The following is a 27,638-nucleotide window of genomic DNA, read 5'->3' on the forward strand; positions in this document are numbered from 1 at the left end:
TTGGATCCATGCAGGTCTGCACACGAGGGAAGAAGGACATTTGCCACTCCTTCCCTGGGGAGTCAGCAGCTTGCCTAGCAGTCACAGGTGCAGCAGGGGATGTTTAGCTGTGAGGGAAGTGCTTGTCACCCCTAAACTTGTTCCCTATCTATTTCAGCAAAAAGTTCGAGGGCAAGAGAAAAGCATCTCATAATCCACATCTGACCTAGGGATGCTAGGCTAAACTAATGCATTTATTTTGAAACTGGAGCAAGCCAAGTGCATGATCCAGTTTTAGCTGTGCCTTTCACTTCATTGTCCATAGGTCTGCATTAGTAGATGACACCAGCTAAAATCAATTTAGACAGATGCAAGTTATTCCAGTAGGACCTAAATGAAGTTAAATCTGTTTGCATCCAGGTTAAAATATGCTATTTTTTATAGATGATTTTCCTGACTTCTATGGTTTTCAGTGAAGTAACTATCATAGGACAAGTGAGGCTGCCGTTTCTCTAACTAGTTAAAACTGTCTTTAGGGAATTAATCTGTCTTTCAAAAGATTAATTCTTTGAGTAGCATGGGGATTTGTTGGAATCTTTAAGTGTTTCTGGAATACAGAGAAGTGGGAATTTGGAATTAGGTGGTCTGAAAATTTGTATTGTGAACATCTCATTTACACAAAGCACCATGAGATATTGGTTTTCATTGCTAGACCACTTTTGAAGGCTTCTCTTCTGACACAAGCTTTGCACTTGAAAGCTGCCTTCTTTACTTCATTCATTCTTAGTATGGTAATGCTGGGATTATCTTAAGTCTTACTACAAAGTTAACTGTTCTTGCTTTGTAGTATGCTTTTGTCACATCTGTTAATTTTTATTTTTTGATGTTGTTAGTCAGAATTAGGAACTAGACATTTGATAAATAAAGGACAGTGTTATCATAAATGAAAGCTGATTTTCTCAGCAAGTCAAATAAAAAATCTTGGTATCTTCCTGTATATGTGTACAGTTGTAGGTTGCTTCTTTATGTTTTCCCTTCTTTTCCCAGTCCATTAATGGATACAGCACTTGGGACAATCAAGTCTATTGAAGTGAAAAACACTTCCATAGGCAGGACTGGGAAAGAAACAGTCAGTCATGGGAAGAACTGAAAAGCTTTCGAAAGTTGTCATATGTCATGCATCAGAAGACTCCATGTTTTGTATTTATGTCATGGAATTTGGCTTTCTCAGCCAGACCTGGTGTTCTACCTGCATCTCTGATGACCTACTCTGTTAGGGTATTTAATGTGCTCTCAAGAGCAAATATTGAAATATCTGTCTTCCTCTCTTGCAGCTGATGAGGCCTCTCAATTGCCTGGATGAGCTGTACCGGCTCATAGGGTCCTTTATCCGATCCAAGCGCACGGCTGCCTGCGCATACACCGCGTGCAGCGCTTCCGGCGTCGGATTGCTCTCAGTGTCGTCTGAGCTCTGCAGCAGGCTGGGAGCTTGTCACATCATTATGTGCAACAGCGGAGTTCACCGGTAGGACAATTGGTTTTTTCCTCCTTTTTTTTGCAGTCAGTCACGCCATTATTGCAGGTTGGAGACTGCTGCTCTTTTTAGAGATGGATCTTGCACAACATATCTAATATCTTACATAAAGTAGCAAGTGCACTTGAAAGATTTGTGGAAATTCTAGAACTGTGTTTGCAGTGATTGACAGAAATGGACAGTACAATTTTTTTTTTTGTTTGTGCAGTTGTAATGAGATTGTACTTTATTCAAGTCAGTAAAAGGCAGAAATTTTAATTGCTAAAGTAGAAAGAGAAATGTTACCTAGATGAATAATATGTATGATATTGAACTCCCAATACAGGCAAGAAATGCTGAAATTTTTATTTACTTTGTATGGTAAGGGGAATAATAGTAGAGCTTGATTCAAGGAAACAGGATGAAACATAAGACATATGCATTTTTGCAGGTACACCTCAGGTTCAGCCTGAAGGACAGGTAAATACATTAGCAAAAAATAGACTGACCTACAGTCAACTGAACTTTGTCATTAACCTTAAGAGATTTTAATACACAAATATATATATGATAATAATTTCACCACAGAGCTCTCTAGTACTTAATCATATTTGTCACAGACAGCAATACATTTATGCTCCAGCTGGGCAGATTACAATTTTTTGGGACAGTGTACTAAAAAAGCAAAGACTAAAATTGGAGAGGGGGAAAAACCTAAACAAACAAAACAATTAACAAATAATCTGATACCAAAAATATGCTCTTTTCATAACAATTCCAAACTGTAGATCAGGGGTAGCAGTATGTTTAAAATGCTGCTTAGTTTCTGATCTATACAAGTCCTTATTTTAGCAGATAAGGTTACCAATACCTTGTGTTAGAATGAGCATTACTTTCTCCTCATTTTAAGTAAAATCCTTTCTTCCAAAGAGTTTTGAGGAGGGGAGAAGGAAAAAGGCGATTGACACATAAGCGATTCAGATTATCAAGCATGAAAAAAGGAAAAGCTCCATATACAGCCAAAAAAATTAAGTTGTGTAAAGATAGTGTTTGCCATTTGAGAGTTGGCAACAGAGTATTTGTATTACTCTCTGTCAATGATACAAGTGTACATAACATACTGTATACTGTACTTAATTTTAAGGAATAGCAGGAAAAAGCTTTGTTATATAATACTAGTCATTATATCAGATGTAGATGCAAATGCTATGGAGCTTGGGCTGTCATGACACTGTTGTTTCAGAAGACCATGAGGCTGTACAGCTTTTCTCTTTGTCTTGCTTTCAGTTTCATGTCTCATGTGATCAGAAAAGGCGTCGGGCATAATTCTGACGGGTTTTTTTAAGCTGAAAAAGACTGCCTCTGGGTTTGATCACCATTTCATGAATTTGTTGGTACATTTCTGCCAAAAATTCCGATAGTTTAAGACTGAAGTCAGAACTACCCAAATAAACTATTACCCTGTAGTGTGTGGGTCACAAATTATTCAGAATAATTTGGTGACTGAATAAGATATGGATTGCTTAAATCTGAACATGAGCTGTTCTAAGATGAAAACTAATTCATCATCAAATTTCTGCTCAAAACTAAGGCTAATTCAAAGGTAGACTCCTAAAATGTCTATAGAAGTGTATTTTAAAATCACCAACATATTGTTTTTAAAGACTGTATTATGAGCATTGGAATGGGATTTAAAAGTGTTATGTGTGGGTTTCTGTCTAGATGTTAAAGGATTCATCATCATCTAGTTACATAAATTAAAGGTGCAAGATGCTTTTCTCTAAAGCATGACTAGTTCTACTTTACAGTGAATCCATTTGAGTTTTGGTACAAAATACTGCTACTTCATTTGTGCATTAATACTGCCTTTGTGACTACCATCTGTTCAGAGAAAGAAACATCAACTTTTGGCATTATCAGTGATACTTTAAAATAGGCCCTCCAGGAAAAATAAATGGGCTAGTTGAGAAATTATAGTATAGGTACTCAGGGGTTTGTACCTGGAAGTTCAGAAGAAAACTCGTGTATTTAGAGAGAAGAAGGGATTCATTCACTCTTCTAAGGGAAACAAGTCCCTTTGAGTGGTTCAAGCTAAGAAAGTTTTTTAGTAACAATTTCCTGAAATTACTGTTGCAGATGCAAACTGGATGGATGAAGAAGTTTTTCCTTAGCATTTGGAGTCATATAAAATCATTTCATGCACTGTTTTCTCTTTCTGGTCTCCCTAGGCTACATCTCTACAGTCAAGTACTAAGTGGGCTTTGGTTTTTGACATTTTGAAATTGCTTTTGCCCAGATAAAAAGCTTGCTTTGTTTCCAGCTTGTAGGTTTGCTCAGTGAATTTTGCGCTCAGCATTTCTAGTGCTAAATTCTGCAGTGTTTTTATGGACCTACTCCCCTTACTGCTCTCAGAGTGAAACAGTCTTGCAGCAACACAAAATCCTGTGAGGAAGATACCAAGAGGAAAGAGTAAAATGCTGGATGTGATCAAGTCCCATAGACAGAGGATTTTGCTTTATGCCCACAATCTCAAAGGCTGAATTCTTCTGTTTGTTGGAGTAGTATTTAATCAGGGCAGATAATGTTGCAAAATAGTGCTCCTTAGCTTGTTAGCTAGTTCCTTAGAGTTCCAGCTACTGATTTGCAGGTAGAGGGCATATTTATCTCTGGTTGTATTCAGCAGTGTATCTGGCATTCTGTGCTCTTAGAAACTAAATACTGGGAAGTCCATGATTGATTGTGATCAGTGGCAGAACTTCATGTTTTGTAGGCTCCAGGTCAATGACTCATGACTCTTTTTTAACACTAGGCCACAGATACTGAATGAGTTGAAATCTGTATTATCTACAGATGCTACTAGATAAATAGATGGGGGAAAGATGTGAATTTTTCTTGCAGTTTAAATTTTGAAAATCTACTCATTTGTCAGTGTTGCCAGCTTAAAAATGAAGCTCAACTTGGAGCAAGGCTCCCCCATACTTTCTTTTTAAAGGCCATCATTTTAACTCAAGTTTCTATTACTGGTCTTTAAGGGAGTGAATGTCTGAGAGTGTCTGGAAGAGTACAGGGTGCTCTACTCATCAACTTCTTTCTTTTGCTCATGGGGAGTGGAAAATGAGCAAGATATTAATCTGTCAAAGTTTAAATACATTTATTAGAATTTTAAATATATACATACATATATATATATATATATATATATATATATATATATATATACACCTTCCCTCAATCAATTAATTCATCTTTTACTGAACTGATTGGAAAGCCCTTTCTCTGTTCTCTGAATTTAGGTGTCATAGATTGACAAGGGGGCAGGGGGAGGTTCTGCCACTGCTCCTACTAACCAGAAGCAAATCCCAGATAGCCTGTGAGGGAGGCACTGGGTGACAGTCCAATGCAGAAGAGGCCAAGAACTATGAAACAGCAGCTTTGTCTGCTTTGACAGTGATTGCTGATCTCTGGATCAGCAGTGTCTTGGTTTCTGACTTCTCTGTGATCCATATTAAATTGCTTTTTACGCTGCACTAGGCTAAAACAGCTTGACAGAGTTCATACTTTCATCCCTATATCCAAGATAATGCTGGGGATTTTGAATTGCTGGTGATTGCTTTTCTTTGATTTTTATTATGACAATATGTTTACCAATTTACATTAAAGCCTGCAATCCTATATCTATTTCAGACAGCAGTTCTTTCCAAATACATTTTGAGCATCAGAAAACCAAGGATGGGGGAAAATAAGTCCCTTTAACCTTCAATGTCCTAAGCGATGTGTGAGTGCCACGAACCTCCCCTTGGATTATCATAAGCGAACATGCCTTGTTGATCAACAAGAGGAACAGAGCTCTGAATTAGTTTGAGAAATCAATAGTTTGCATTTTTATTTTACCTTTTTTATCTTTCATAATTCTATTTCTGCCTGCCAGCCAGCTGTCACCCTGTAAACAACGTTCTGCTTTCTTTGCTTGTGTTCATTCTGTTTGAAGCAGCTATCAGTCTGTACAAATGCAGGTGATGAAAGGCACTTTTAAATTTTATTGAATCATGATTCTAGCTCCTGCTTGAGGGAGAAGAGCAAGACTGCACTGCACAGACATGTCCTAGTCTCTTTCTGTGCCAAAATGAAATTAGGTGCAGCAGCTGCAGAAGTCTGTTCAGAGACCATAGGCCTTACAAGCTCAAAGGAATAATTTAAAGCATCCAAGTGAAACAAATCCCAAGTTTATTTAAATTTTTGCATTTCCTGGAGGATCAAGGGAAAAATCTTCTATAATCTTGATGAAACCCAAAAAAATCAGAGTCTTATTTTCTTTTCTGAATTTTAATTTCCCCTGCAGAAATTCTCTCCTTAGTGTTACCATCCTTCAAGCAGTGGGGTTCTGGCTGGCAGACACTTGGCTGAAGAATGAGGCAGGTTTTGCCAAGTGTTGATTATGCTGTCTCCTGCAGCTGGCAGTGGTCCTGCAGTCCAGCTAAACCTGCTTCATCTTCCACATTGCAAAGCAGAGTAGCACCATAAGCTGTCCATCATGGCCAGCTGCCTTTCTGTGAATCAAATGAAACAAGGTGAAAAATAGGTACTCCGAATTTTTATTTTTGACATTCTATCATAAGAATTCTTCCTTTTAGATTCAGAAATTTTCCTCTAAGAATTTAGTTCTGAGCTCAATGACTGCATGCTACAGAGAAAATTCTTGCAGTTTTGCAGCTGTATTTAGGCTATCAGCTCCACAGTAAGAAAGCTTTCAGGAATTGATGGGACTACTTTCAGGAGACAGGCTAGCACAGACTGAAAAACTAATCCATACCTTTCTCCAGCCATCTGGTCTCAACTGGGCTTTTAGTCCTGTTATCGTCCCATTTAGTCAAGATTGTCTTCTATTTTTTAAATGGTAGTTCTGTTATGTCTGTCTACAATTAGTATATTTTTATGATACCATACCCATTGAGGCATAAACAAACTTCTCTTTGTGTAAAATAATTTAGGATAATAGAGTATTACATTCTGTGCTGGTTACTACCTAAAACCAGCTAAATAATTTTGAAATATGAGAATTTGTCTTAAAATAAAATAAGCAAGAAATTTAGCACAAATAGTGTTATACTGTTCCTACAGCAGTTATTGTTTTATTTTGCTCTATATTTGTCTTTCATAGGCAATTTGGTACATTTCTGCTTTGTCACCTCTAGTGTATCTAATACATATACTAGATGGATTATAGTCTTACTGTTCTCTTGAACTGTTAAATTCTGAGACATTATTTTGTTTAAAATGCAATCTGAAAATGCAGGCAAGTGCATTAAATGCAGTAAGACAGAAAAGATGGATCTAAGTTGTTACTAGTATGGATTTCAAGGTGTGCTTTTTTTCTATTTGATCTTCTTTTAACATTATGGATGTTCAGTAGCAGGGTTGACACACAGTGCTATTACTGTGCTCTGTAGAATCATCCTTCCATACTTCAGTTCCTGCATGATTGCCTTATTTGCAGTCCAGGTCTTTAACACCGGTGGTTTTCACGCAAAATCTTCTGTACAATAAAAATAAAATAGGACCTCTCGAACAATCTAAAATTAAAAATGTTGCCAGATCTGCTTTAATTTTTGGCATAAGGAGAGGTAAATTAATAGCTTGAATTATTACAAGATGAGAAGTAAATTGCAATTTTTACCAGATGTATGTGCCAGCTTACAGAGGAAGAAGCGTTTAATGGAAAGACTTTTTGCACAGAATGAGAGATAATGGCCAAAGCTGGGATTTCAGATGCCTTTAGATTGTGTTTATTTATTTTTGCAAGTATGATGGAAAATGAGCAAATAAAAGGCATGGAATACCTCAATTTTTTGGAAATGTTGTTTGCTCATCAAGCAAAGAATAGTGCAATTGCTTCTTTGCAACATTTCCAGCTGACTAGAGGTGCTAAGATCTTACAGGAAAAATGATTGTGAAAATATGTTCCCTGCAGTTTTTTAACACTGACAGATGATGTTCAGTAAAAAAGTCCCTTTTTTTCTTCCTAATTTTTCTTTGAAAATCTCTGTTTTAAAGATGTAGAATACTTACATTTATTTCTGAAAATAGATTGGTTGACAATAATCTTTAAATCTACAGAAAAAAATTAACATTACCTCCTTTGTGTTTCATACTTCATTATTAAAAATTACTAATATTGAACCAAATACCCCTGATAAAAATATTTTTGGAACCTACAAAAAAATTAATTAAACAAGGGTAGGTTTGATATATGGCTAATAGATACTTACCTCCCAAGACTGATTCTCTGGCTTGATAAGTTCATGCCATCTACTTCAGTTGGTCAGAAATCTGTTGGTAGTTTGTGTCTGAAAATATCTGGTAGAGCTGGGTTTGATTATCCTGTCGTAGGATGGTGGCCTGATAAAGGAGTTGGGATACCTTTATTCTGAGATTTGCACAACTGTGTAACCACAGCAGTGCCTGTTGTGAATGAAACCCCTGCATGCTGATGCTAAATGGATAAAAGGCAGAAAATCCCTTTTAACTCAGGCTGCACATGACCATTCTGTGTGGTGATGGTGTGTGTTCCACAGACAGTTACTTTTTGAAGTGTTGTTTTTGATTCAGAATGGAATTAATACACTTCATGTGCATAATAATGGCTTTCTATATGTTAGACTGGCCTTCAGTGGACGGGTTCCATCCAACACTGATTTTATAGTGGCCTTTCCACACTGGTAACATCTCAGCTTCACAAAGATTCATAAAGGGATTAAAACTAAGTCTTGAGCTCCAGCAGTGTTTACTGCAATTGTGAAATACAGTATTGTAGTTTAGTGTATGATCTACGTGCTCATTTTCTCTCTAATACTTAATGGCTGGCCAAATTTACCTCTGTTGAAAGGCAATGCTGTTCAGCAAAGTTTCAGTATATGGGCACAGAGAATGCAAGCTTCAGTTTTACTTGCATGGAGACATATTTCCACAATGAGAACATCTTCGAGCTTGTGGAAGAATCTTGAATTCAGCCTGCCTATACTTTGTATACCCATTTTTTATAGTCCTGAACAACATTTGTCTTCCTTTTTAGTTTTATTGTGTCTATTTTCTTCTTCAGATTATTCATCAGAATCAATGCATATTACCCAGCCATCACTATCAATTATAGACAAATGCCCCCAAAAATGTTTACGCCAAATTGATTTAACAATAAGTTTTTATTTACTTTATGCACTGATTTAAATAATATTCCTTCTATACATATTAATTTAAATGACAGCAAAAAAAAAAAAAAGGTTACTTGTAGTGTAGTTGATGTAAAAAGTGGTCAAACATAGGAATGATTATCTCACGATGTACAGGAAGAAAAGTAATTAAAATAATAATAATGGCATTAAATTGCATGTTGAGTAGAAGCTTTAGTTTTTAATTAGACTAAGCATACATGCACCCTTTTCATATTTCTTTCCTATTCACATAGAACATAATTAATTTTGACATCTCTGACTGTGGTAACTATTAAACCAATTCATTCCACCTCATCTTTTCTACTCAGGGTATTTTTCTAAGGGATGTTTTGGTGCATTTTTGGACATAGAATGGCTGAAAGCCTAATTGAAACCTGAGAATGAATGGGATGATTTAGATCCTTTTTACTCTCGTAACCTAGATATGCACTTTGCTGCATGGCACCTCTGTAGGTAGTGAACACAAACTCAAATTATTTTTCCTTTCAAGTGACATTAGACAAGCTGTTGTGAAATAATCAATTTCTCGGAAAATTTCAGTCTGTATTTGTATTTTACAACTCCATTTTTCAGGACTGATGTGCATCAGTCCAGCCGATTTGCAGCCCTTTAGTGAAAATCACATCCAGTCACGAACAAATGGATTATTGGTGATAGAAAATCATTTAGTCTTACTTTTTCAGCCAAGTTCAGAATGGCTTGATCCAGAAGTTGTTTTAAAGTTTGTATTTAATCTTCACATCAATACTGTCATGACTGATGGGAGATGGGCAATAGCAGGCAGGAGCCGGGAGCAGCTGCAGCCCCTTCTGTTTCTTGGAAACCAAATGGATGAAATGAGGAATTCTCAGCCCTGTTGTCCTGGGAAATCCAAATGTCTCTGCCTTGCTGTTGTAATCTGTCAAGGCAGGGAATTTGTCATTCTAACTGACATAAATTCTGACATGATGAATTTGAGTCTTTTGTTTTTCTCACATTAAAAAAAAGGGGTGAAAGGAAAAGAGAAGGAGTCAGAACAGATTTTAATCTGTTTACACTGTTCAATCTATGGATTTGGGCTTTATGCTTCCCATAACAGAATGTTATGAGGCTTTTTCCCCAAATATTTTCCTTGTTTGGCTTGTCTGGGCTGATTGCATCCAAATGACCAGATACTTTCAGAGGTCAGAAATGCTTCCAGATTGCTTTGTAAACTTTAATACCATCTGTTAATCAGCTCTCAAAATGTGGGAGAAAAGTGGATTATTACTTACTCCACATATTTGCTGACAATTCTTGATATTGAACTTTGCTCAGGCCACCAGAGGAATTTTACAAGATCTGGAAAATTACCAGATTTAATATTGTTTAATAAAATTTTAGAAGTTACATTGGTTTAAATTTGCATTTGCTTAATCTCTCCATGCTTGGCAGCCCTATTGCTGAGGTACTTCCAGTTATGACTTTTCCATATTACCATCTGATGTTTTGTGTGTGCATTTTTATTTTTAACAGCAGGTGTCTAGGGCAGTTTGATTTGTGAAAAGGGATATGTACTAATTAAAAAAACTATTTGAAGAGCTGGGAGAAAGTACCAGTAAGTAGATAAATGAGTCACTTCAGCATAGTCTCATGGAAGGTTGATATGATCAGTTTTGTTAGAAGATGCCATCTCACTGATCTGCTGTTCAACTAAAATGACATTGTTTGAGTGTTGTCAGGTTTTTTATTTAGAAAGTAGTAACCTTATTTCTTAATCACAGGACAAAAGCCATAATCTATAGTTTATATTTAACTCTGCCATTCATCAGACCTTTTACGTGCCAAAGGAGGAAGACAAAATCTGGTGATGCTAAATTGCACCTCTAAGGAAACAGTATATTCAAATGCAATCATGTGTCTGATGCTGTTTTAATGATTTTTAACATCTATTAATGAATCATTTCTATATTATATTATATTATATTATATTATATTATATTATATTATATTATATTATATTATATTATATTATATTATTATTATATTATATTATATTATATATATAATATATTATATATATTAATATATCATTTATATATAATTTTCTCTTGTTAAAAGAGAAAATGGATGTATGTAACCAGCATTACTCTAGGATTTCACCTCAAACAAAAAATGTTCTATTGAAGAGGTGTGATAATAATTAACATCATCACTGCTGTCATTGTGAGTGTCTTTGCTACTAATTTTGTAGGATATGTTAAAAATACTATCCTAAGAATTCCTATTCTTACTTGCTGTCGAGAAAAATCTTCAATTTTAGCATATGTGTTTCAGAATTGTACTGTAGTTGTTGCTTACCTCCATAGCAGTCTCTAAAAGAAATCTTTATTATGCTGTTTTGTTCTCTCTCTGCTTTTCCCACTCTGGTTATGTCTTTATCTACACACTTGGCAGTCTTATTTCTGAATCACAGTTTGCACTGTCCAAATGTAGAGTCTTCGTAATGTTCACGATCATCAGCCATTTCATCAGGTTTGGATAGGGAGCAGCTTGGCAGTCTTTTTTCAATCACAAAATTGCACTTCATTCTTCAAGATGACCTTCATTTAGTAGGTTTTTTGTTAGTTTTGATTCATGCATGCAGAATATAATTTTTTGATTCTTTCAGTCTTAAGGGTTCCAGGAAGATGGGATTTCTGGGAAACTTGGCTCAGGAACTGCTTACTTGAGAGTTGTACTTTGAGCCCATTAATACATATTATACCTACTGAGAAACTTTTTGCCCTTTTTGTTTGGTTTAGATTATACCTGTCAAAGTACATTTCAGATACTTTTGCTATTTTCCACTGTCAGTAGAATAAAGCCTCCTTTTCAATCTGGTCTTGAAGGTTGTATGTTTAAATTTTGGTGCTGGCAAATATTATGAACATGTATTTTGTGCAACATTTCACTTTTCAAAGACAAGATTAAAATGGTGTTTAGAATTTCTAATCTAACATTTAGCTATCTTACACCTTAATCAAACACATAACAGAAAAGATCAATACCCTTTTGCCTCAAGTTAACTCTGAGGCCGATGTATACAAGAAACTGGGAAATGAAAATTATCTGATTGCTAAGGAAAATCACTTAGCTTATAATTTTTTTATGAAAGACCATTAATAAAACTACAGATCAAATTCAGTATCCTCTATGCTCACTTCTGTGAAACTTCTTGCAGTCCAGAAATTAGCAGTTTTTAAAATGTGTCATTTGGGGTTTGGTTTTTTTTCAGTAAGAAAATAAGTACAGACACATTTTTTCCTCCTACAGATCTTCTGCTCAGCAAGATAAGTGTTTGATTGAAACATATTGTCTGTTCTGTGTGCATATTATAAACTATGCAGAACACTTTGGTCAGGATTTTGCCAAAAGGGTACTCAAAATTACATATTAATAATGTGTCTTAGTTGTATTATTTGAACTTGAAAATTATAGCTTTTGTCAGGTTCTGCTGAGGTAGAATAATTTTGTGTAAAACCCATCTTTCTGGTTCAAGATATTTGATTGTTACAGTACTTTGGTTGTGAAGAGAAAAATCATTGAGCAATTTACTTGTGCAGAGTAGAGCCACCCTCACCTCTTGGGTTAAAGCAGCCCTCAAACATGTTCTTTCTAAAAGCACCTGTTTCTATTCAGGTGTTTTGTCTTGTTCCATGAGTTTTCTAGGGCTGTAGTCTTGGTTGCATGAGAAACCAACCATTTTTTCTTGTCCTCATGATGACAATGAAAATCAGATGGCATGTCCACAATGACTTTTCCTACTACTTCTTGCCTGGTGTGCTGGCAGGTTTTCTGTCCTACTGCTCTGGAACTTTTCTTGTTGCTCTGATACAACAGCGACAGCCTTTCTGTTAGATGAGGTATCACAATCAGATTTAGTCCTCAAGGGTTTTTTGAAAAAGATTGGCAAAGCGGCACAGGACAGTTCATTTGAAGAAATGCAGCTTTCATCTATTTTCTTTTTTGAAAATGGTAAATGTCTCTTAATTTTGCACTGCACTGATGTGCCAAGAGAATAATCAAGCTAAATTAATTGTAAGAGACTGGGATCCTGGATTGGTCTGCTTTAAGAGTGGAGGGTGAGATTGTATACAATTGCAAAAATATTTTTTCTTGTATTGTTACTCTCCAAGTTGTGCACTTGCCAAGCCATAGTTTTTAGTGTGGGTTTTTGTGTGTTGTTTTGGTTTTTTGGGGGAGTTGGGTTTGTTTGTTTGGGTTTTTTCCTTGAGAACAAAACAAAACAAATGCATTTGATTGTAAGTCAGCTGGAACACTTGTTACACTCAAAATCTTAGAAACATTATACTGTTAAGGCTAATGCCTGCATGGGTGAGGGAGGCATAGGAGGCATGTTTGCTGCATAATCTTTTTATATATAGTTTTTTTTTTAAAGAGTATTGATTTAAAAGCAGTTATTTTGAGGAGGTGCCAGATAGCTGACCTCTTTCCCCCATTGCAGCTGCACTCTGAGCGTCACCCTGGAGCAGGCGATCACGCTGGCCCGGAGCCATGGGCTTCCCCCTCGCTACATCATGCAGGCGACGGACGTCATGCGCAAACAGGTGAGGTGCTTGCTGTGCAGGAGGGTAGGCACACAGTTTGTGTGATTGGGATGGGGCTGCGGCCCAGCCTAGTCCCCAGTGGGTACAGCTGTGAGAAACAGGTAAGCAGCATTGACAGCAATGAGCCATGGAGTGCCCAGGTGCACTGACCAACCACCAAAGGGAGCAGAGGGCACACAGGTGCAGTGCCTGAACATGAGGGGTATAAAAGACTGGGGTAAAGAACAAGAAGGATAGCTGCTTGAAGCCTTCTGAAGTGGTGTGATGTTATTCTGTAAGGGCAGATACCTGGACCCTTCTGATGAGGTGTGGTGTTACTCTGTATGGGTTGAAGCTTTCTGGAATTGTATGGTGACACTCTGTGTATCGTGGCTGTCTCAACTGCGATGTATGCTGCAACGGGAGACCTGTGTGCTTCCAAACAACACACCTAGTTATCAAACAGGAGAGACTCAACCAAGCATTTTTTAGCCTCCATCCTAATGTTGTGCACTGTTTGAGTCCTCTTAGTTCAGGTCCCTTTTTGTTTGTGTTTTGGACTTTTTTTTTTTTAATTTCCTTCCTTTATTGTTGAAGGTGTTGTTGTTTTTTTTAATTTATTTTTTTATTTATAATACAGAAACAAGCTATCTTTAACCAGCGGTTTGTTTTCTCTTATGATTTTACTGGGTGATTTTTGTATAGTAACTGCCTTAAGGGTATCTCCTTACATCAGAATAATTTGTTGAGTAAGACAACTTTTATCTTAATATATACGCTTGATAAAAGCAACTTAAGGTTATTAACTATTGCCAGTAAAAAGTGACTCGTGCTGAATTAAGGGAAAGTATAGAAGGGAAGGAGAGAAACAAATACCATTGTTTTTAACTTTCCAGGCAAGGTTCCTGAGGACAATGTCCTTATTACAAAACAATGTTTTTCACTCTTTGGTCATCATAGGTTATTTGTATTTAGAGGCTTTTGTGGATAGATAACCACTCAACATGAGCTCTTAGTGTGAAGGTATGCCAAAAATACTGGATTAAAAAGTAATATCAACTGAAAATGGGGGATACACTCTACTGTATTAGCACAACATTTTCTAGAGTATCTTGTTATCAGAAAATATTTTCAAAAAGATGTATCTTGGGAGGAACATGAATAGTCCGGAGGTTGTTAGACAAACTTATAAACTGAAGATTAAAGAGCTCAACCTGTTCAGTTGATGAAAGAGAGGTTGAGGGGGGACTTAATCACTCTGCATGCATATGGAACATATAGCCTAGCCTGTGCTAGCTTTCAACCTTACAACAAAATCATAAACAAAATACAGGATGCACTCAATCTTGAAGTCAAAAAAATCCATAATTAAATATTGTAACAATTAATCACAGATAAGACAAGGTTCATAATTTCTGGGTTCTAGATGACACCTAATTTATAATGTTCATTAACTTTACTACATATTTTGTGCAGTAATCACAGTTATGAAAATGATTAAAAAGCTGTACTTCTAACTTGCTATAGAGAAAAAATATGCATATGCTAGGTGTGACCTTTAGTCTGTTAAAGAAATTTTGTGGATAGTTTCAAACCATTGATTCACATCAATTGTATGTAACTGTTGTTGCTGAGCATGGGTACCTCAGAGTATTTAGTCTCATTCCTTTTTGTATTGGGCTTTCACTTATTTTGGTGCATAAATTAAGTTTCTGTGGTGAATAATCACCCTTGAGATTCTTGAATCAGGTCATGTACATATGCTCGGGCAATACAGCTTTAACTTGACTTGAAAAGAAGGCTACTGCTTTATATGGATAAACTTGCACATATAGGTTGATATGTCTGCTACTGAAGATTTAGACAAAAGACAGATCTGATTGTTTTGCAATCAAAAATATGTTTGTAGGGGTTTGCATAAACATACTTGTAGGATGTAGTCTGTCAAATTGTACATTTTCAACATACAGATCTAGACCATTTAAAAATGCTGATTCATTTTTTGTAGTTTTGCAATTTATTTAATGAAAATGAAAGACAAAATGAAAGAAACTGGCATGGTTTTGAGCAGCTGTAGCTGTACTTGCCCAAATACAGATGGAAAAAAAGGCCTTTTGATGAGGCTACATTCTTTGAAGTAAAACAGCAGGTGGTCAATAGCTGTTAAAGATACCAATATCTCAATACCACACACAGATCCTGAGAAAATGTGTGCTAGTATATCTAGACTTTTTTCGCACATCCTTTCTCTTGCAGGAAACCACTATGGCATTTAATAGAGTATTAATCTTTTGTCGTAATTTTCAATCAGCCTTGGAGTTCTGTAGTAAAAATATAACCCTCCATTAAATTCTAAATGCTTTGGAGTAATTTCAGCAACACACTATGGTGTTTTCTAGAAACCTGTTTGGATTTAATGTTTAAATTATCTGTAGGACTTAACTGTCAGGATCATAATGCAGGCCATAAAACTTGGAAGAAAAAGGAATAAAAAGGTTTCTTGAGGCTAATGCAGAACATTTAGTTAAGAGCAATACACGTGCCTTTTCCACATAAAGCAAAGAAAAAAAAATATCATCCCATTTGCACACTAAACCTTTTGTAGAATAAATATAATAGCCACAGGGAGGTGCAAGTCAAAGGACATCTATTCCATCTCTTACTCAGCAGCACTAACTCCTGTCAGTATCAGCTTCCACAAGAGGAAATTATCTCTACTCAAAGTTGATGTGTTTTCCAACATGATGCACCAGTACTGAATAACCAGAGACACCTGATTGAATGGATAACCTCAGGAATGATTTTATTCTTTAATTGAATGCGGTCAAGATCATGTAGAACAAGACTAATAATAGCTCCAACTGTACAGTTGGAACAATGTTCAAAGTAATTGTCTTGTCCCTTATGATAAGATACCAAGCACCTGGTCTGTGAAAACTAAAGGAAAGAGAAAAAATTGTGAGAGCAGGTATGAACTTGGGTCTATGGAATGGCTTTACTTGAGTGGTTTTGATTTATTTATAAAATAGAGAAAAATTGTAAAAACATCCCAACTATCTTTTAGTAAATTTTTAAACTTACTTATATACCCATGTAAACATCTCCACACACAAAATACTATATAAAACATCCTGACAGCAGTGTGACTTCAGGATGCAGCAGAGTAGAGAGGACAGAAGCCTAAGAAAGGAGCTGCAGGAGGGCAGAGAGCTCTAAGGGAAACAAGTAACTAAAAGGCTGGTAACTGAAAAGGCCAGAAGAGAATTTATGTTGTCTTTTAAGTGACTAATCATGTTTTCGTGCCTTTTTTAAAGTATAAAAACAACACTATATTTGGAGCCCACCAGGGGAGGGACTATGTTAGACTTATTGTTTACAAATAGAGACAGGCTGGTGGGAGATGTGATGGTTTGAGGCTGCTTGGGGCATAGTGATCATGAAATTATAGAGTTCTTAATATTTGGTGAAATCAGGAGGATCATCAATGAGACTTTTACAGTGGACTTCTGGAGGGCAGACTTTAGCCTATTTAGAGAGTGCCTTGGGAAGCAGCCCTTAAAAACAAAGGAGTCCAGGAAAGGTGGATGTGCTTCAAAACAGATCTCGAGGGCACAGGAACGGACTGTCCCTGTGTGCCAAAAGATGAGTCAATGAAGCAAATAAATGTCCAGCGTGGATGGGCAATGAGGTTTTGAAGGAACTCGGGAATAAAATGAGGAAGTATCATCTTTGGATGGAGGGTCAGGTATCTCAGGAAGTATTTAAGGGCATTGCTAGGGCATGTAGCAAAAAATTAGAGAGGCCAAAGCTCAGTTCAAACTTGGTAATTTTGTATAGGATAATAAAATATATAGGAGGGCTTTGCAGAGAGACTTGGAATGGTTGGATGGATGGGCAGAGTCCAATAAGATGATGTTTAATAAGCCCAACTGCTTAGTCCTGCATTTGGCCACAATAACCCCCTATAATGTTATAGGCTGGGGACGGTGTGGCTGGACAATGCCCAGGTGGAAAAGGACCTGGGGGTTGACAGCTGACTGGACATGAGCCAGCAGTGTGCCCTGGTGGCCAAGAAGGCCAACAGCATCCTGCCCTGTATCAGGAATGGTGTTGCCAGCAGGAGCAGGGAGGTCATTCTCCCCCTGTACTCAGCACTAGTGAGGCCACACCTTGAGTGCCGTGTCCAGTTCTGGGCCCCTCAGTTTGGGAAGGATGTTGAGGCGCTTGAGCGCATCCAGAGGAGGCAACGAGGCTGGTGAGGGGCTTGGAACACAAGCCCTGTGAGGAATGACTGAGAGAGCTGGAGTTGTTTAGCCTGGAGAAAAGGACACTCAGGGGTGACCTTATCACTCTCTAGAACTCCCTGAAAGGTGGTTGTAGTCAGGTGGGGGTTGGTCTCTTTTTCCAGGCAGCAACTGACAGAAGAAAGGGACACAGCCTTAAGCTGTGCCAAGGGAAATATAGTATGGATATTAGGAGAAAGTTTTTTACGGAAAGAGTGATGAAGTTCTGAAATGGTCTGCCCGGGGAGGTGGTGGAGTCACCATCCCTGGATGTGCTTGAAAAAAAAACTGGATGTGGCACTCAGTACCATGGTTTAGTTGAGGTATTGGAGTATGGGTTGGACTTGATGATCTTGAAGGTCTCTTCCAACCTAGTCATTCTGTGAATAATTCTCATAAATACTGTACTGATTTAGAGCTTTTTTGAATGCTTTCTCTATGTGACTGGTTTTTGCTACCCTTAAATTAGTGTGTAGCTTGAAAACAAGCCTATAATTTTTAAACAAGGCAATGAGAATACTAGTTCACATAGAAGGGTCCAGATTGATGGTGTCTCAGAACTGCCATCATCTTTCACCAGTGCTCTGGCAGTACCAGTATGCAGACGGTAGCAGTCTAGAGTCATGTAACACAGCTCTCCCTTATGCCTGTGTGAGACAGTGTCAATTAAGAATGGAATTGGAGAAGAATAAATTAGCAGTATATTGAAATAGAAATGGTATAATGATGCTCAGTAGTGACAAAAAGATGTCACGTAGCAAGTTGCTAGTAATTCTTGGGGGCTTTTCCTCAAAAGAAATAACAATTTGGTGGTTTTAATTAAGGTCTAATTTTTGCCCCAGCTAAACAATAAATTACATGATTATATAAAGCTACACTCCTTTTTAAATCAATGCATCTGATTTATTATGTGAGCAAGAGACTAAAATTAGTTTGTCTGGTGAGTGATGCAAGTAAAAATAGGCTGGTTTTGTTCTCAGAGGTAGTCATAACACTGACGTCCAGAATCAGCATGTGATTAATTCAGATAGTTTTTGAAGATATATGTATATTCTGGCTCTCAGTGCTGTTAATCATGTGCCAGTCTCAGCAGTCTGTCATGGAGAGATTTCTTTAATATAATAAAATTTTAGAAAATGGCACTGAGAAAAGGCCACTGGAGGTGCAGAAGGTCTGGACTCAACATGTCTAACTGCAACCAACATCTATCCTTATGTCATTCCTGACAGACATCTGTTGTATCTGTTCTTAAACCTCCAGTAGTGGGGACTCCTGTGCACTGCTTCTCATGTGGTCTGTTCCAAAGTTTTCCTAACCTTTTCATTACAATGCTTTACTTTGTGCCTCATTTAAGTGGCTTTTGTCTTCTATTTTCCCCCCTTCAATTCCTGTTTTCTGTCCAGTATACCATAAACTTAGTGACCAGATTTTCTTCCCTATTTAGCAGTAGACTTTTAGCATTTTGATTGTTTCCAGAAATGGGGCATCTAGCATACTCTGGCCAACTTGTTACTGTGTTACCACCCTCATCATAAAATATTTATTCCATTTCATCATAAAATATATTCTGAATATACCTTTGTTCCATTTAAAACCATTACCCGTTTTCCTATTGCTACAGCTCCTGCTAAAAAGTCTGTCCCAGATTTGATGATAATTTCCCTGATAAGCCATCACTTGCTTAGATAGAAGAAATCAATTCATCTGACCTGTCATTTTTTCAGTTGAATTTTCTTAACTAATCATTCTTCCTGTTCTCCACTGAATTATTTTCAACTCTTTTATTAAAGATTACCAATAACTCTGAAGAATTATAAATAATCTTGCAGGACTTTGTGATTGAGCAATAAAATAGTAGATGCAAATCAGCATAGATTACTCTTAAGTGAAGGACACTGGGGGGAAAAAACAAACCCAAAGTTCACATTCAAAATAATTGACTGTGAGCTTGCCATTCCATTTCATGTTCAAGACCTCAGGATATGAGGAGAAAACATCAGCTCAATTTGCAGCAGCTATCAGTAAAGCAGAAGCTATAATGGTTTAGGAGGGATAGAGGATAAAGTAGAAATCATGCTGTCGTGGCCCTGCATTTGGAACCATCTGATGTTCTTATCCCTTCCATAGGATGTAGCATAATGGAAAAGATTCAGAGAAAGTTAGAACAAACAGCTTAATGAAGGGGGATAACAGATTTCTAAAGAACATGTGTCACAGGTAGGGACTGACTATTGTCCTCACCAGTGCAGAACTAAACACATCAAATGAAACTGTCAGATTTAAACCAATTTAAAAGAGTGGAAAGCTGGAGAGGGACTTTTACAAGGACATGTAGTGAAAGGGAAGGGGTAAGGCTTCAAAGTGACAGTGGGTTTAGATTGAGTCTTTATTTTAGAATAAATTTTAGACATTAGGTTAAGAAAAAATCTTTACTGTGAGGGTGGTGAGGTACTGGAACATATTGCCCTGAGAAGCCATAGATGCCCCATCCTGGAAATATTTGGGGACAGGATGAATGGGCCTTTGAGTGTTCTGGTCTAGTGCAAGGTGTTCTTACCCACGGTGGGAAGTTGAGACTAGATGATCTTTTAAAAATTTCAGCAATGCAAACCATTCTCTCATTCTTGATGCAGCAAGCTAAGATTGTACCAAAGATGGGGATTTTTCACAAGGTTAGTGATGTGTATTTTTATCTGAGTACAAGATGAGATGGGAAAGAAGAGAATCACTAAAGTTGATTAAACACATACTTGTAGATGAAGAGAGGAAGTATGGAATGACTAATGACTGAATTCTGGAGGAGTTTCTGGGGAAAGACATGTTTGTCATGGTCTATAGTTATGTGCCTTTGCAATTGTTGGAGACAATCTTACTGAGATAGATAGTACTACTGATATATATATACTGAAATTATTTTACTACTGATATAGTAAAATAATTTTATATTCTGCCTTAATTTTTATATGTATTCTAGTTATTTTTTCTATCTTTATCACCCTTTTTTTGCCTTAAAGAAATATAAGGACACAGTATGTTTCTGTGACACATGTTGATTTACATACACTCTGAGAGCCTATCTGTGTGTAAACATCTAGTCTTTTTCATATACTGTTTCAGCCCATGACAGTAAATAAATACCATGTCAATTACCCGTGTACCTGATTTCAGTCAAATGAAAGGTCTAGTCTCACTCTATGACTGGAACCAATTATTATACCTATTTTACATCATGTGCACCTGGCACTGCAGCTCTGTTATAAATATAAATTATCTTTGATGCTTCACATCAATTTAAGATTACACAGTAAAAATTCTGAGGTTATACATTTTTAGTCTCTATTATTTTGTCCTGAATTTACATAGTACAGGAGAAATAAATGGAGAGTCAGTATATTTATTATTGACAGACCAAGAAGTTTCCATTGCCTTTATAATTTTATATATTATATATATATGTATATATATATATGTATATATATAAATATATAAATATATATATATATAATATAAATATATACAATTTATATATAATAATATATATAATTTATATATTTTCTATAAAATTGTAGAAAACATAGTAAGCCTAACAGATATTTCTTTATTATGACTACTTTACATTAATAAAACTGCAATTTAAAAGCTAGACCTCATAATTCAAAAAGAAATTTTACTAAGTTCTTTGATAAGTGTAACTGGTATGTTTGCAGAAGAGGGTGTTTTTCACACAATAGTTCATGGTATATAAATATTGTGCATGTTTTATCCATTTCCTCCTTACTAGGTAAGTCAGTGAGACAAAAGTGCTTTCATTATTGTTTTTGAAAGGATCAATTGAGGTAGCAAGAGACCAATTTTTCTTCTGTCCCTGCTTTAAGTTGGGATTTTGGACTAAACAATCTGAGGAGGTTCCTGCCTATTTGTTTGGGGTTTGTTTTGTTTGGGGTTTGTTTTTGAAATTCTCTGATTATAAAGGAAGATCAGGACCTGCATTTTCTAATCCTTATTTAGTGCCTGAGTTAAGGCCATTCTTTGTTAGTTTCATTTAGTGTTTTCATAGAAAATAATCTGTATTATTTGTTTGTTCAAAAGTTCATAGGGAATAATTGACATATCAGAAAATAACTTTATCTATGACTTCTACACAGAATAGTGACAAAAATCAAACAAATTGAAACAAGATGTGTTTGGATTGTTTCAAACCTTAAATGTTAATTTTTTTATGATTCTCTTTTAAATTAGCAAGATCTATATGTGTGCATTTATTTGGTTACAAGTGGCAAGATTTTTGTTTCTTTATTGCTTTAACTTGTTCCTCACCTTAGAAGATACTAGTTATTTTGAGAGATGAAACATATGTGTTAATCAATTATAATAAATAGTTATGTTCATCTACAAAGCCCAGAAAATTTCCTAATTTATTGTGGGATAAATGAAATTAAATTGTCGTTCTTCTTCCACAGGGTGCGAGAGTACAAAACACAGCCAAGAATTTAGGAGTGAGGGATCGAACGCCACAGTCTGTGCCAAGGTAATTGATTCTGTGTGTCCTAGACCATGGTTTTGTCTACTTTATGCCAAATTCAGTCCTAGCTGCTCAAAAGCTAAAAGTAAACATTGACTATATTATGTTCTAGCTGGTAAGATTTGGCTCTTAATGTATGTAAAATCAGTTGCACTCTTAGCCATACAATTTTTCAAGTGATTAGTTGCAGAAGTCCAGGCTATGTAGCACTTCAAAACATGTCAATTTTTGAAAAATGAATCCTAGTTCATGTTAATTATGAAAACACTGGAGTAAGTCCTTCCTCGCTTGTAATATTTAGTGGGTTTGGGTAAGTACTCTTAACTAGATCCATTATCCCATTTTAATGCAATACTGTACTGCAGTATCTCAGCAGAATCCTGTTCTAGTTGCATTTGGGGATGATGTAGTCATTCTTTGTCTCTTTCTGGAACATGCATTACAATGAAAAATGGGTTATTCTATATTTATTCAGCTTTTTAATGTTGTGATGGATTGCAGGTACTGGAAACGTTTCCTTAGAAGCATAATACTTGTAAATAAAAATAACCAAACAATTCCTAATTTGATCTTAAAGTGGTACTAGTAATCCAGAACTAATTTAAACTGGGTTTTACTGAGTTAAACATAATATTTTTGTTGACTAATGAGAACATATTGAATGAGCTAGGCGTACACATAAAATACATAACAGATCCACTGTGGTGTTTCCGTAAGGAAACAGGGAACTAGCAAAACCTGATAGAGATGACCATGTGAATTTGATTCGCTTAGATGCAGTCCATGACCAAAGATCCCTAAGCAGCTCTTTTGCCTTGAGGGAATCCATGGCAATAAAGTAGCATTTTGTTATGTTAAAAGCAATTAAAACATTAATAGGAGAAGACTTTTCACATTTTGAACAGTATGATTTGAGACTTAAATGAACTCCTTCATGACATAATTCTGGAGACAGCCAAAGAATTCTTGCAACCTAAACTTTTCCCATCCCAACATGGCAATGTTTATCTAGATTCAGAGTTTTTGTGATAAATGAAAAATCTAAGTTCTCAAAAATTGAAACTTAGCAATAAGATTTTTAGCATAGCATCTGTGGAAAAAAGACTGCCTCTTTCCAGCAGGAATTCCCACAATGTAGCACCGAAATGTTGAAGAAGAGTGATGAGAACATAGAATAGACACACATACCTGGCATGCTTGCCCGTGAGCAGCAATAGCAATGTCACAGGAATATCCCAGACCTTCGTGGTTGAGGCATCAGATGCACAACTCAGAATTGTCATCAGCAGGATGCTTTTGATGTACAGCTAAACAATACTATGGCTTCTCAGTTCTCTGCTTTGAAAACAATTTTATATTTGGTTTCAATTAACATCACTTGACAGGGTTCTCTTCTTGTCTGCAACTGCCACTGTTTTCTCGGCTGATGTTTGTGCCATCTCAAATAGTTGTTCCATATATATTGACCCAGAACAAGCTACTTCTGCTTTATAGCATCTTCAGCAACTTCAGATCCTTAGGGATGCATGCAGCCTTATTGTTAGCTTCACAGTTCCTTTATATCCCTTGCTCTGAAGACAATCTTGGTGGTTACTGCTATAACCTGAAGAATAAACCGACCTTAGTACTTTGGGGCTGAGGTTTTCTGCACTTTGCTCCATAAAAATTAAACATTGCTAAAACACCATCAAGTATTAACCCCACTGCAATTACTCTAGATGAGATTCTAACTGTAATTTTATCTGTCTACTGCCAGCTCTGAATATTACTGCTTTATTATGCCAGCAGAATCAAATAATTCAACTCCTGTTTGTTCTTCTCTGCATCCTTGTCTGTATAAAGATCAGATCTTATCCTCTCATCAGTATAAAAATGACATACATGTGTATTGCCTTATATATAGCTGGTAATATATGTTTTGGTGTCTGCACAATGTGACCTTAAATGATCATGTTTCTGAATCTGCCATATGACTATTTTGGAAAAGCCCAATGATCTTCAGAACACATTATGGTGGAGATTTCTCTTTGTTATTCCTTCAGTAATACATTTTCCCAGAGGAATATGTGTAATCTCCAAATGAGATCATATCTATGGCTGGTTCTAATTGCTGTGGTTTCAGAGGAGATACTGTATGCTGGACAGGAGTACAGAACAAAGGGTGTGAGGTCAGACTGACTGCCTTTTATTTTCAGTATTTCTATTGTTAGGGTAAAGTTTCAAACACCTGTTAATAACCAAGTCCTTTCAAAAGGGGTTAATAGAAGTCCCAAAACCTTTATAAAAGCAGTGGATATTTCAATCTGTACTGAGGTAGTGATTTGAACCAAATCTTACTGCTGTTGACTTCATCCTTGAAGAAGCAGAGGAAGAGAGAATTTAAAATCTGCATACTAGTGTTACGTGTCTGACATCTGTCTTAGGTGCTTCAAACAGCACCAGTTCTTCAGGGAAATATTTTTAGAGAAGTTTGACTGGGCCAAGACAAAACAGAATTGGAGGCAATTGTATTCACCAAGCAGCTTTTCCAATTGAGAAATCCAGGGCAACAACTGATAATAGGCTTAATGAAGGCATCTTCAGTGCAGAAATATGAAAATTTTCTGTATTGAAATGTGTTTATAAGACTGCTTATTGATATGTGTTTTAATGATTCTACTTTCAATGTAAACAAAGAAGATTTTATTAGTTTCCTATTGATGGTATTAAACTGAATTCATACCTTTTGTTTTGCAGTGCAGAAAGATGTAACTTTAGTTTGTGTTCCTTAAATTTACTCATCTTAATAATGACCAAGTTCTAAGAATAATAATTGCTTTGTTTGTTTGTCATTGTCAGATTATACAAGCTGTGCCAGCCACCACCACCTGTTGGAGAAGAATGAGGAGATCTGCTCCAGAAAACAACCCAGTAATGGCCTTTAGGATACTGGGATTATATGACAAAAATCCAGCAGCACTATAGCAGTATGTCCCTGCAGCTTTGATAAATAAGAAAAAAAAATTTTACTCAGGACAAAGGAAGAAATACTTTAAATATTACCTACTGGCATTGAAAGATGTCTTCCCAAAAGCATTTTTTAAATCTGTGAACTCCAGACTTATACTCATAGGACAGTACTCTTCCTTGGGAATTTAACACTGGAATCAGATTAATTTGATGTGTCTTGTTCAGCCACATGATAGGGATAGCCAGCAGCTTGAAAAAAAGTCGTGGTCAGAGGGAATGTCTTCACTTGTACACTATGCACAATGTGATCTTGTGGAAGCCTGGATAAACTAGGCTTGATAATGAGCATGCACTTCATATGGGGCCCTTTGCACTTGAGAAAGCTTTTTTCTTGTCACCATCATAATGTCTGGAATGTTAACTTTATTGTTTCAAGAATGTAATGTGAGGTTTAAAGATGGAAAGCTCATTTCAGAGTTGTGTTTAATGGCTGCAGGCATGTGTGCTTGTAATTGGTAAACTCAGCCATGTCTGAAGCAGTGCTTTTCACACTGCTTTGGAAGGAGGACCTACATGGCATTAGGAGTGCCTCATGGTATGGCATATAAGGTAATGTTCTGCCCTTTTGCAGCTGCCATTATAATGAAGGAGAAGAATGAGTCTGATCTTCATCCATTGTTAGGCTGAGTTTCAGACTCTAATAGATGTTTTACATTATTACATCTCTGCACTTCAGAGTTTTCCAGAGTTGTGTATTTTCTTCTATAGCACTACACTAACAAATCTACATAAGGCAGAGATTAGTCAGTATTGTAAAACTGGAAATGGCTGGTTGAAGTTCAGGCATAGTTTGGGGTTTTGATGTTTTATGCTACCTTTTTCCACATTTTGTCAGAATTGTTTTGTATAGCATCTCAGTTCTTTGGAGTGGCAATTGTTATAGATTTACTTTGAAATTGTACTAACTATTTAGGGAGCCCAGGGAGAATTTATCTGCATTTGGTTGTTCTTTTGGCCAAAGAATTTTTATTTTCAAATGCCCCCAAATGAGGATTTATATATGAGCACATTAAAACAAAAACCGTAACACTGAAATAGCTCTACTTGCAGCAGTAGCTATGTATTCCATTAGAGCAAGACACATACTGTCTGAATAAAATTTATTTTTTGTACAACAGTGGACTGTAGTTATGCTGTAGCAATCAAACCTCACAACATAGTTTTTGCATATGATCTAAATATTTATGAATCTATCAATCTACAATGAAATAAGTGAGAATTAAAAAGGAATTGCACTCTTGAAAAGAGTGGGTTTTTTTAGAGGCTATTTAGGGAACTTGTTACTTTTCTCCAAGGGAGGAATTAGAGCTCCTACCTTTTTCAGTATTCTAAATGTTTTTATGCAGACTTTAATTTTGCTAAGAAAAGAGATATTTTTATATATCCACAGATATACATGTCTGTGCATATATGTACATTTCAACATGTATATATTTAGGTAGTCATATCTATTACTGGTCCTACCATAATAAGAGAATGTTTACCTTAAACTATGACAAAGGCATGCAGAAATGAATACTCCAGTAACAACTTCACCTTTGTGCTTTAAGGCTTACTCTCTTTCACAGTTACTGGAAGCTATTGAACCATGGTCTTTTTGATTAAAAAACTTAAATACACAAAAGCAAAATCAAAAAAACAACAAAAACATTACTTTTAAAGGCTTTGGTCTAGCATGACCTAATGCTTACACATAAGAAAGAGTTATGTATTCTATAATTGCTGTTCTGGTCAGGGTCTCATACTTTCAGATGTGTTTCATTCAGAGCAGCAGTATTGGTGGGTTTCCCCACATGAGGTTTGGTTTACTATGAGGGAAGTCAGCTGTTGGCTGCATGGAGCTGCTGAGCCTGTACACAATAAAATAACCTAGAGGACAAAATCTGTTGCATGTACATGCATTATTGTAACTAGAAATTGCTTTTTTCCTATATAGCATTGAAAATGGTAGGAGTGCAAATACTCCAAAGTAGTCTCCCTGTATAATATGATAATTCCCTATTTCATTTTGTTGTTGAGATCATGGGTTAATAGATATTTGTAAGGGACAAATAGTTATAAGCCAGTCACTGGACAAAATTCTTTAGCTGTTGTTTCATGCGTGTGCATCAGAAATCTTGACCTCTTATTTTGGTATCTAACTTTTAGTCCTTTATTTTTTTTTTGCCCCCTCTAGAGACAGTTTTCAAAAACCTATTAAGCATTATAAGCTTTATTGGTGACCCATACTGAAAGTAAAGTATCTATTTAGCCTGGTATCAAAGTAGCTGAGAAACTTAAGGTTTTCTGGGATTACAGATAACACATAAAAATATGATTCCACAGTAACACACAGACTCAAATAGGTTGGAAAAGATGTCTGGGATCCTTGACTCTAACTTATAGATGGAGTCCAACCTATTTTCAGAGGAAATGGGGCATAAATGGCCCACTTACTGTCTATTAAAAAGTGGGGACCTGATTTCCCAAAATGTTCTTCAACGGCCTGTCTGAAACATTGTGTAGAATTCAGATTGCTTTTCTTGTCCCTCTGCTTTTAGAGCACAGTGCACATTCTGA

The 27,638-nt window shown here is 36.3% G+C and overlaps 1 protein-coding gene across 1 annotated transcript in view; it reads left to right on the top strand.

The window, feature by feature from the left end:
* PREX2 (phosphatidylinositol-3,4,5-trisphosphate dependent Rac exchange factor 2) overlaps window positions 1-26,841 on the top strand; it is a 141,497-nt gene extending 114,656 nt beyond the window's left edge. Inside the window, exons 37-40 of the mRNA XM_053953106.1 lie at window positions 1,314-1,504; window positions 13,184-13,286; window positions 22,009-22,076; window positions 24,909-26,841. Coding sequence (XP_053809081.1) covers window positions 1,314-1,504; window positions 13,184-13,286; window positions 22,009-22,076; window positions 24,909-24,954 — 408 coding nt within the window. The 3' untranslated portion in view covers window positions 24,955-26,841. The remainder of the gene's footprint in view (window positions 1-1,313; window positions 1,505-13,183; window positions 13,287-22,008; window positions 22,077-24,908) is intronic.
* The last annotated feature ends 797 nt before the right edge of the window (window positions 26,842-27,638 follow it).

The sequence above is a fragment of the Vidua chalybeata genome, chromosome 1, assembly GCF_026979565.1.
Source record: "Vidua chalybeata isolate OUT-0048 chromosome 1, bVidCha1 merged haplotype, whole genome shotgun sequence".
Classification (NCBI taxonomy): Eukaryota; Metazoa; Chordata; class Aves; order Passeriformes; family Viduidae; genus Vidua; species Vidua chalybeata.